The sequence below is a fragment of the Papaver somniferum genome, chromosome 3 (assembly GCF_003573695.1).
Source record: "Papaver somniferum cultivar HN1 chromosome 3, ASM357369v1, whole genome shotgun sequence".
Classification (NCBI taxonomy): Eukaryota; Viridiplantae; Streptophyta; class Magnoliopsida; order Ranunculales; family Papaveraceae; genus Papaver; species Papaver somniferum.
In genome coordinates this window covers 101293196-101305808 of record NC_039360.1, presented here as the reverse complement: position 1 = coordinate 101305808, position 12613 = coordinate 101293196, and the positions used below count along the sequence as shown (strand labels likewise).

At 35.7% G+C, this 12613-nt stretch overlaps 1 protein-coding gene across 1 annotated transcript; it reads left to right on the top strand.

The window, feature by feature from the left end:
- The first annotated feature begins 3135 nt into the window (after nt 1-3135).
- On the top strand, nt 3136-6076 carry LOC113359799. The gene is made up of 2 exons (XM_026603377.1): nt 3136-3283; nt 4962-6076. Exons 1-2 carry the CDS (start codon nt 3136-3138, stop codon nt 6074-6076), a joined length of 1263 nt encoding a protein of 420 aa, XP_026459162.1.
- Nucleotides 6077-12613: the final 6537 nt, after the last annotated feature.

Below are 12613 nucleotides of genomic sequence, written 5' to 3'. Positions count from 1 at the left end.
AATATTTTTGAATATCCGTCGGATATTATCGGATATTCGGTAATCTTATCGGTAACGGATATGGTAGAGGCCATATCCGTTTCGATTGCTACCGTTGACAGCCCTATCAGTTATTCATCGCCATGTGACAGACTTTTTATGGTGTATTGGTACAGATAGAAATGAATCGAAGCTTGTTATTGTCCCAGTTCTCGACTAGATATTGTTGTGTGTAAAACCTAGGGGTGTCGATGGGTATCCTATCGCCTGGAATCGAACCTAAACCCGCCTATTCATTTGGTTCCAAATACTGGACCTGTTATCAATTTCAATACCCGATTTGTGGAACAATTAGCTTTCCGTTCCTAATCAATTCGATCTGATGATACCTATTGGATATCGGGTACCCGAATATATAAGCGTTTGTGGGTTTGGCCCAAATCTATTTAATCTGGGCGGATCCATTCACATGCTAATTCTTATACTATCTCACACTTTAGACGTATTTTTTCTGAATAAAATCTAAACGGTAAAGGGTTTGATGCTAATATCTTAGGCATGCGTTCCTCTTGCAAATCTCTGTATACCTACTAAAATTAGGCACATTTTGAGATATATAACATCACCTGTTAGAGTGTTACTCGGTCGAACTCGCAAGCGTTGCTATCTCAACCTTGTTTGTCAATGTTAGTGATCAAAACTATAAGTCTTGATTTCTAGTCTACTTATAGTAATGTCTCGGACTAGGATAGATTGTGTAGTTGAGCATTAGACTTCACGGCGTTCATAAATTGAAGACGAAGAACTACTAAGGAGAGCTTGTGGAACTTCATCAACAAAAGGTATGTCGAGACTAAAACTCATCTATCACTTGGAAAGTCTATTTCTACTCTATCTCCTATATTGAGACAAAAGTCGTATTACTATATAGTTGTCGATTATACACATTTGAGATTTCGAGCTGAGTTTAACACGCTTACATATTTCTCGGAATATGTGTTGGTAAGCTTTCGCTTCAACCAAGTTCATCTTATATTCTTGACGAAAGTCAAAAGATGATCATGTGAAAATCGCCGAGTAACATCTTATATGGTTTGTGTGATACAATCATTTGGTGTAGACTTGGAATGTTTCGTTATGATTATTTCAATAACTTGAAAATTGCTTTGATGCTAATAGTGTGTGAAAACGGCTATTGACGCCCTCTAAGAAAGTTTAAATGATTGAAATAAGAGTTTAGAATACTTAACCATCATTGGATTATAAACATAGTGTGCATTCTTGCATGTATGTGATCCATGACCAGAATTAAAGTATGCATACCCGTATGCGTACTTGTAGTTGTGAAATTTCGTGTACCAAATACACATACCGGTACGCATACTTGCGTAAGGTATAGGTCCGGGAATTTCTGTTGGGTTTTGTAAATGTACTTAAGTATGCATACCCGTTCGCATACTGGCGAACCCAAACTCAGACCGTCTACTTAGGTTATGGAAATTGAACTATTGTCCTTACTTTTGATGGACTTTACAAATATCCTTATCACACAATAATTCTATCCCTCTCCTTGTACAAGCCCATCAGGGGCCCAATAAAAAATTAAGGACTTCCAAATATACCCCCTGTATATATTTCAATGATAACAAATCAAATCAAAATTCGGTTATTAACGGAAATTAAAAACCGAAGGAGAGAGAGATCCAACTTAATTTCAGCTCGTGAAATTTTTCTTCGAAGTTTTCCGTTTCAATCTACGATTCGGAGGTTGAAATTAATCTTCTCCTCCTTCTTCTTCATCATCCGTGCATCAAGATTCATCAACGGAAACGGAGATTTTAGCTCCGTTTAACTGAAATTTCCATTAACAACAGAAATCACTGGATCTGTCTTTCTGGAACAAATTGGTACTGTTGATGTTTATTTGAAGATTCATATAGTTGTTTTTGATGATTGCATGTTCATTTCATTGATATTTAAGTACAAGTTTTTGTTTTTTGTTGTTAATGCAGAGATCGTGATTTATGTGGAAAGATTGATTTCGTGATTATTCCGTTAGATTGATTGGTTGATATTCATATAGTTTGATCTCGAGATCCTTATTCTTTTATTAAACAGGTACGTTTTAATTTTTGATTTGTTATTTACACTTTCTTTTTCTTAAATCTGCTCATCAACTTAGGTTTTTATGCTGAAATGTTGAAGAATCTTGTTTGTGATGAAATTTAGACTCTACTGATTATGTTTTTGATGAAATTTAGATATTATTTTGGATTAACCTTGACTGTTGATACAAAAAATAAGATGATTTTTAGTTTATTTTGGATCAACTGTTGTTGTTGATCCAAATTTCTGAACACAAAATGTTTGTATTTTGTGTTTTTATTTTGCAGGTAATCATTATGCATTCATTCTTGTTGATAATGTAGATTTTATTTTATGTTTCTCACATTCTACATTGAAGGTGCGACGTAATACTATATGTAGCTTCGGGTAGTTTAGACTGCTTTCTTCTTGGTTTGCATTGAAATTCATGCTTTAAGTACCTCTTATTTGGTCAAATATGATATTTTTACACAAATTTATTGGATCAACGGTGATTGTTTACACATATTTATTGAGATCAACTGTGACTGTTGATCCAAAACTATGATTGCTTACACAGATTTATTGGATCAACTGTGATTGTTGATCCAAAAATGTGATTGTTGATTCATATTTATTGGATCAAGTGTGATTGTTGATACAAAAATGTGATTATTGATCCATATTTATTGGATCAACTGTGACTGTTTATCCAAAACTATGATTGCTTACACAGATTTATTGGATCAACTGTGATTGTTGATCCAAAAATGTGATTGTTGATTCATATTTATTGGATCAAGTGTGATTGTTGATACAAAAATGTGATTCTTGATCCATATTTATTGGATCAACTATGACTGTTTATCCAAAACTATGATTGCTTACACAGATTGTTGGATCAACTGTGATTGTTGATCCAAAAATGTGATTGTTGATTCATATTTATGGATCAAGTGTGATTGTTGATACAAAACTGTGATTCTTGATCCATATTTATTGGATCAAATGTGACTGTTGACCCATATTTTCTGATACCACTATCTGTTTATTTTTTATTGCAGGCCAAAGATGGTTGTTGCAGAGTTCAAATTTTGCAATCAGACCATCTCGCATCCTGTTTCAGGATCAATTACTGTCAAGGAGATGATAAGTGTGGTGAAACAAAAGTGGCCCTATGTTCCTGGAGACCTCATTCTTTTTGGTTACACTGTAGAAGGTATCTCAAATGTTATCAATCATGATTTGGATTTGAGGTTTTTTCATTCACTACTGCACCTCACAAGGGATTGACTAGGTGAATTTTGAAATCCAGTTAAGGACCTGTGCTGATTCTATTTCTTCATCATCTTCTTCTGCTCCTGCTTCTTCGTCATCATCAAGTTGTATTTAAAGCGATGAGGTAGTTGAATTGGAAGACGCCACTGATGATGCGTGTTTGATCAAAAAGGTCCCGAAGAAGTCTGATGCTTGGGTCAACATCTTAACTGGAGTAGGGCAGTTGTTTGAAGGTGGTATTAAAGAAGTTAAGGATTGTGTTCCAAAGTATGAAATAAATAGTGGTCGCAAATACAAATTGAAGAAGAGTGACCTTCTACGATACATTGTGGAGTGCAAGTTCAAAAAGGAGAAAAATTGTCGCTGGAGGTTTCACGCCTTTCTCCTCGCCAATACAAAAGGTGTATTTCGATGCAAGAGATACGTCGGAGAGCATTCATGTAGTTTAGCTTGTTCAGACCCATCAAAAGTTAGGATGAGAAAATCGTTTTTGTAGGATATATTGGCAGATGATTTACGAGCATCTAAGAAGAAGAAGACTGCTTCTGATGTTATAGATTTACTCCTAATGGAATATGGAGTTGACCTCACGTATAGTCAGGCTACCACGGTTTACAATTCACCAAGCAATTTCTTTGGGGTGATGACATCAAGTCTTATTCAGATTTTGTTTGGTATAAAGATGCCATTGAACATTACAATCCTGGAAGCGTCGTGAATTTTGAGTATGATGGTGTGACTCGTCGGTTCAAAAGGTTTTTCGTGGCTTTTGAAGCTTCCATAACTAGTTTCAACAATTACTGCCGTCCGATGCTATTTATCGATTGTACCTTTCTCACTGGGAAGTTCAAAGGTGGTCTTATGGTCGCTTGCGGCAAAACTGGTAACCAAGGTGTGATTTTTAACCTTTTACTTTTTTTCATTTTGTATCCATGAATGTTTAAACTTGTTACTGTTGATCCATTATTATGCATTCATTTTCTTGATAAATGTAGCTTTCATTTTAGGTTTCTCACATTCTACATTGAATTTAATTTTCACGAGGGGGCGTAGCCCCCGAGTGAGGTGCGACGTAATACTATATGTATCTTATGGTGGTTTAGTCTGCTTTCTTTTTGGTTTGCATTGAAATTTATGCTTTAACTACTTCTTATTTGGTCAAATGTGATTGTTGATCCATATGTATTGGATCAACTGTGACTGTTGATCCAAAACTATTGAATCAACTGTGACTGTTGATCCATATTTATTGGATCAACTGTGATTCTTGATCCATATTAATTGGATAAACTGTGACTGTTGATCCAAAACTATGATTGCTTACACAGATTTATTGGATCAACTGTGATTGTTGATCCAAAAATGTGATTGTTGATTCATATTTATTGGATCAAGTGTGATTGTTGATACAAAATTGTGATTCTTGATCCATATTTATTGGATCAATTGTGACTGTTGATCCAAAATTATGATTGCTTACACATATTTTATTGGATCAATTGTGATTGTTGATCCAACTAAAATGGATCAACTTCCAGTGTTGATCCAACTGAAATGGATCAACTTTGTTTGTTGACACTAGTTACTGGTCACTTATTTTTGTTTTTTGGTTTTTTTAGAGATCTATCCAGTTGCATTTGGAATTGTAGAAAGTGAAAATTGTGAGAGTTGGCAATGGTTCTTAACGAATTTGAAGGGTATTATTCGTGAAGATCGTCCACTGACCATCATATCATATCGTGGAATCGGCCTTTTGAAGCATGTGCCTGAAGTCTTCCCAAATGCTTTCCATTCATTCTGTTTGTACCATATGAAAGGAAATATTCCTGTTCCAAAGGGCAGGAGTAGACAAACTGCAGTCAAGTTATTCGAAGAGTGCTACACTGCATTAACAAAGGAAATTTTTTATGTTGCTGCGAAGAATATGAGTAATCTAAAGTTGGATTCAGTGGTTGCTTGGATGATGAAGATTCCATTCGAGAATTGGGCTGCTCATGCATTTCTAGGAGAAAGGTGGGGTGAGAACACATCTAATATTGCTGAGAGTTTTAACAACGCCATTAAGCATGATAAGCCGCTTCCAACACTTGAGCTTGTTGATGTTATTCGTGCTAAGGTAATGGAGCAGAATTACAACAGGTTAGTGGATTCTAACAAGTGGACTACAAGGCTCACTCCTCGTATGCAAGCGAGGTTTAACAAGATGATAAACAACTGTAGTTCATACAAGTTTCAGAGAGCAAGTGAGAAGGTATTTGAGATCATTTCTCCAACAGGGAAGCATACTGTTGACTTGGATTCTAGAACTTGCAGCTGCAAATGGTGGCTAAAACATAGCTTTCCTTGCACTCATGCAATGAAAGAAATGTTGCAGCTTGGAAATGCTGAACCGTACAACTACATTATCCCTTACTATACTTCTGACTACTATAGAAGGTTGTACTCTCGACCCATATATCCTATTACTGACTCTGAGAAGCCACCTGGAATTAATGAAAAGGGGTATATTTTTCCTCCCACTGGTGGTCGAGAACAAGCTGGAAGACTTAAAGGTGTTAGGTACATGGGTTCTCGTGAAAAGGTGCGCAAGAAGAGGAAGTGTGGCCAGTGTGGGATGCTGACCTTTCACAACCGTCGAACATGTCGCAGAGCTCCTTTGGCTCCTCGTGCACCAACGTTTCGCAAAGAGTCTCATTCCAGGATTATCAACTTCTTGAAGAGGATGTTGTTCTGAAGTTTTTGTGGTGTTTTCTTATTCTGAACAAACTTGTTTTAGGTTTCTTACCAGTTTGGTGTTTCTTTTTTGGTTTGCACTTGTTATTTTTTTTAATGACATACATTCTTATATGTTGTTATGAATTTTATTCTTTTGTTTCTTAAGTATATGTCAGTTGGCAGGTTCCAGGTTTATTGATTTTACAGGTTGTTGACACTATTGTGTGGAAATATTGTTCCTGGGTTCCAACTTATTTTGGATCAACAATGGTTGTTTATCCAACTTATTTTGGATCAACAATGGTTGTTGACACACAAAACAAACAAAAAAATTGCATGGTCCTATCTGTATTTGCTAGTAAAACTCCTCAAGCATACATACCTGTAACATTCATTCATAATCAGACCAACTTAATTGTATCAACAATGGTTGTTGATCCAACATAATTGGATCAACAATGGTTGTTGACACACAAAACAAACAAAAAAATTGCATGGCTCTATCTGTATTTGCTAGTAAACTCCTCAAGCTATACATACCTGTAACATTCATCCATAATCAGACAACAAATACATCCAAAATAATTCATTCATAATGGTTCATAATAATTCAATCAGACCTACAATAAGATTTACTTACTAAGATAAGTATTTTTTAAAATACAGTTAGATTTTCTTTACAGACCATGAACATACTATGACATCAAGCTCACTCTAATGGTTCAGCTACTGGTTCAACTGAGTCTTGCAATTGGATTAATTCTTGAATAGATTCAGTAGTTGAATCAGGAAGTTGTTCTTGTTTCTTCCATGAACCAAATTCTGCCAATATTCTTGCTGCAATATTTATTCTCTTCTTGTTCAACTTCTCATCTAAGTTAGTGATTTCAGATATGTGTTCACAGTTTCCACGCTTTACCAAATTCTTCATGTACATGCAAGTATGCAATGCACAGTCGCATCCATCTTGTGCTGGTACAGTGTCATGTGAAAAGCTTATCTCAATATCACCACCTGTCTCTGGATCTCTGTGGCCCATTTCATTTAGCCATTTAGTCAGTGGTACTATCATCACAAGATATTGCCAATTGTAAGTCGGGTTGCGCCTTGCAGAGTTGCACACTATCCATTTTCCTTTTACCAACGCCAGCATCACCCAATGGTATCCAACACCGTCCTTATCAGTCAAGCACATTGGTACAATGAGGTATTTGTCTTCAACATTCCCTGTGTAACTGTTCCTCAGCTTTTCCGGAATCCCACTTCTCTCTACCTTAGCCATATTTTTCGAGGCTATTGCGATCCCCAATAACGGATGTATCAATATTTTCTCAAATATATTAGTTTGCCATGTTATGGATCATATACGTTATAAACAAAAGCTACATTATCAACAAAAAAATGCAACTGTGATATTGTAACCAGAGAACAACATATCGTATTTGCTAGTAAACTCCTCAAGCTATACATACATGTAACATTCATTCATAATCAGACTAACTTAATTGGATCAACAATAGTTGTTTATCCAACTTAATTGGATCAACAAGCCTATCTGGATCAAGAATGGTTGTTGACACACAAAACAAACAAAAAAAATGCATGTCCTATCTGTATTTGCTAGTAAAACTCCTCAAGAATATATATACCTGTAACATTCATTCATAATCAGACTAACTTAATTGGATCAACAATAGTTGTTTATCCAACTTAATTGTATCAACAAGCATTGTTGATCCAACCTATCTGGATCAAGAATGGTTGTTGACATACAAAACAAAAATAAAATTTGCATGGTCCTATCTGTATTTGCTAGTAAACTCCTCAAGCTATACATACCTGTACCATTCACTCATAATCAGACCACAAATTTACTGGTTAACTTAGAATTTAACTAGGGAACAACATATTGTAACCAATAAATTTCATGTGCCTATCATTATCTAGATCTACATAAATTTCAACTACCATTGTACACAGATAAAATCACTAAGATTATTACGAAAATTCAATAGACAACCAATTGGATGATGCATTTGAATAAACCAATATTTATATGTTACTTACATAATCATTTGTTGAGAGAATAATGTGGTTCCTGTATTCTGGTTTATCCGGCGAATCCATCTTTGATTTCAACATGTTGATGTAGTAGTCAACAATCTCACCATGAATGTTTTGATTATTCAGTAGACACTGTATGTGCTTCCCATTGATGATTACTTTAAAATCATGATTGCAGAAATAAAAACTGTAAGCTTTCTCGCTGCATTTTCAACAAAAAAAAAGAAAACAAATGAATATCTTATTAAAGAGAACTAGCATAACCCAAAAAAAAAACTATGTGATCTGAGGTAAAGTACATACCATTCAGTTGCATTCTTAAAAAATGGCTAGATGACTTCTTTTTCGCTGTCATTGCATTTTTTCCACAATTTTAGTTTTGTTGGCTTCATCAATTTTTTGGGTTCCGCTGGTGTGAGGTCAATTTGACTGTCGACGTCAATTATTTCTATTTGCTTCTCCTCTTGCTTCTTTTTTCCTTTTCCACCTTTCTTTTATCCCCTTTTACGCTTAGCAGGAGGTGTTTGACTTCGAAGTTTATACGTCTTTCTCTCTGGCCTTTCTCTCTTCTTCACCCGTTTCACAAGAGAACTGACCTGCTGTTTTTCTGATGCTTTTGTATTATCGGATTGTTCCTCTGATTCGGTTACCTCTTCAGTTTGCTCCTCAACTGCATCCAAATTAAACAATTGCTTCAACCCTGCGCGTATTGCAGCTCCTGATGAATTGTCAACCTCTTCAGCTTGCTCTTCAACCTCTTGTGTTTCTTGTGTTGTCTTACGATCTACCTCACTCATTATTGCACTGAAACTCGGTGTGGTACCTGTATGCACATACCCAAAAATTTCACCAGGTTTTATTGTTGAAAGTGGAGGAGTGTCAAACACAACCACTTCCATTTGTATGTCATCATTCTTCTTATCAACAGACGGACTCTTCTCTTCCATTTGTTTGTCACCTTTCTCTTTTACTATCCCAGCAGATATTGCAATGTTTTCGACCACCGAATCGAGCTCTGCAACGTTTTCGACCACAATATTGAGCGCTAAGTCATCAGCTTTCTTTAGTTCTCTTTCTGCATGAAATCCTTTCTTCCAACTCTCCTCAGGTTTGATACTTGTTGGTATTTCCGAATACTTCATTCCACTTTCAAAACCCTTCTGAAAAACTTATCTTGAGTTCCAAAAGTGTCTTGGGTTCCCAAAGTACTTTGAGTTCCATCTTCAGTTCCCAATGAATCGTTCATTTCTTGAGTGTCTTCATTGTAACAGCCACAGAATCTTCAACTTCCATGTTTACTCTCGTTTCATTCCCATCTGTTGGTTGATCATTCACCGCAGAGTTCATTTCATCTTGATTTCCTTTTCCAGATGATTCTCCTTGTTGTTTATGTGTGAACAAATCTTCCAATTCCAAACCTTCAAATTCCTTCCCTGTATACACTGGTTTATTTTTATTCAGTGATTCCTGAAAAATCCTTTCCTCTTGCTGCCATTCCTTTATGTTCTTGTCAATATCAGCAAGTCGCTCCGGTTCTCCAGCTTGCAACTCTAGTTTGTCCTTGTTCCTCTCATACATCTCTCTCAAGAATATCGTGTTGTGGACAAACATTTTAATTTGAGCCTTGTCCATGTAATGAATCTCATGCTTGTCACAATCAAGAAACATGTTTTCTTCCTCTAGTTCCTTTATCTTCAGCCTCTCTTCTTCCAGTTCTCTTGCAGGTGCCGATAGGTCAATTAAATAGTTCTCCTCAGCAGACACTGGATCAACAAAGTCTTGATGAAACTGCGAAGCATGATCAACACAAATCAAAATAGTGTAGACACTAAAACTGGATCAACATTGGTTGTTGATCCCATTCACATGGATCAACTTCCATTGTTGATCCACAAAAAAGTGATAATTGGAGGAAATCAAAATGGTGTAGACACTAAAACTGGATCAACATTGGTTGTTGATCCCTTTCACATGGATCAACTTCCATTATTGATCCACAAAAAACTGACACTAAAATTGGATCAACATTGGATGTTGATCCCATTCACATGGATCAACTTCCATTGTTGATCAAAAAAAAAAATGGGACATTTATAGTAGTAAAGATAAACATAGTAAAAAAAAATTACCGTATCGTCGAACCAAGACATATCGATTGCTTTCTTTTTCATTTTGTTGCCAAAATCACTTACAAGCTTCTTGCACAATGTGTGTTGGGTTTCATCATAGGAATCTCGGAGTTGCATTTTAAAAACTCTCCCTTTTTTCGATGTACTTTTTTGTATGTTCGCAGAACCAACACTGCATAATATAAACAACAAGGTTAGTTTTATCCAATTGTATGCATTTCACTCTCTACAACATTTTACTTTCGCAAAATTAACGTTTTTTCTTACCACTAGGAGAGTTGTGCATCCAGCGATAGTTAATTGGTCCGCTTTCTTTTTCTCCAAGTTTGAAATCAAATGTTCCACCACGTGATCCGGCCATGACACTTTGTCCATCAATAAGATATGAGGCAACAATTTCTTTGGGAAGCTTGTCATTCCATCATTTGGGAATAAGAAAACTGTACATAACCACATAGTGAAAAGTCTCACAAAATGCTCCGGATCGGACTCATGTTCTGCTTCCCTTTTCAGTTTGGTTACAATTTCATTCTTCATTATTGGATCTGGACAATCTGATGGTCTATATGGTCTAAACTTTTTATTTAAGAATTCGCTGTAGTTAAGTCATGTTTTCGTTTGCAGTTGCTGCTTCAATTCTTCACTCTCTATCAGTCTTCTCATCTTGAATATCAAAGCGAAAATCTCTTGCTTCTAAAGAGTACTCTTTGGATTCTCCTATTTTGAACTTTCTGATTTCTTTATTAAATGCACCCATCAACAGCTGCATTGCAAGATTAATCTTCTTCAACCAGTTACCGCTCACAATTTTACTTATGTCTGTTACGTAGAATGGGCTGATTAAGTCCCAGAAAGGAGATGCCTTCAGTGCTCGTGCAAGCATCAGTTTCTGCTCATTATTTTCACCTTCTACTTCAAACAGTTTGCATAGAAAATTCCCCATTTCAACCAATGGTTGGAGACCTGCTTTGATTTTCTTTTCTTTGGCTCTTGACTTGCCTGCATACATGAAACTCAAAATCATTTTCGTTTTCAATTTTGACAATAATCTTTTGTTTTCTCACATTCTACCCATAATATATTTTCACGAGGGGGCGTAGCCCCCGAGTGAGGTGCGACGTATAAATATGTGTAATCACAGTTCATGCTTTAACTACCTCTTATTGGATCAAATCTGATATTTTACACAGATTTATTGGATCAACTGTGAGTGTTGATCCAATAAATATGTGATTGATTACACATATTATTTCATTAAAGAGTCAATGTTTACACATATTATTTCATTAAAGAGTCAATGTTTTTTTTTACCTTTGAGCTATGGCTCTGGTTGGCTCTCCTCTTCGTCCGATTCTTGATTCTCTTCATCTGATTTTTGTTGCTCTTCATCATCGGATTCTGATTCCGATTCTTCTGATTCTTCCTCAACTACCTTCTTGTTTTTCAGCTTTTGTTGTGGTTTTGCTTTCGGCCTTGACCCGCCTACATACATGAAGCTCAATCATTTTGTTTTCAATATTTCAAACAACATAGTTAGATATACCAGCACACATATCATTTTGTTATATCATTTTGCTTTTGGCCTGTTGTTGTAAAAAATATTACTATCTATTTTTTTTTACCTTTTACGTCTTTCTTCGGTTTGCCCTTTTCTGCTACTTTTTCAGATTTATCTTTCTCTTCTTCCGACTCTTGATCATCTGATTCTTCTTGCCCTTCTTCTTCTTCGGATTCTGATTCTTCTTGTTCTTTCTCAATTACCTTCTTGCTTTGCACCTTTTTTTGTGGCTTTGCTTTCACCCTTGACCCGCCTGCATACATGAAGCTCAATCATTTACATTTTGTTTTCGATATTTTAAACAACATTATTATATATATCAGGACAAATATTACAACATATTTTTTTTACCTTTGACGACTTTCTTCCTTTTACCCTTTTCTGCTTCTTTTTCAGATTCATATTCCTCTTCTTCCGACTCTCGACCATCTGATTTTTCTTTCCCTTCTTCTTCTTCGGATTCTGATTATTTTGGTTCTTCCTCAGCTTTCTTCTTTTGTTTCACCTTTCATTGTTTTTCTTCATTTGTATTCTTGTTCTTCATATTTCTTGTTGGCTCTTCTTCAATTTTCTTCTTGGTCTTCACATTTTGTTTTGGTTCTTTAGCTTGCTTAATCTCTTGCGTGCCCTTAATCTCTTGATTCTTCTTTAATATCCCTGGTGATATCCTATGCATTATGTTTTCTCAACCTGAGTTCAACAATTATTATCGTTAGCATTTCAGTTTTATGGATCAACTACTCTTGTTTATCCCTAAATTGGATCAACTTCTACTGTTGATCTCTTTTTTATTTGGATCAACTAC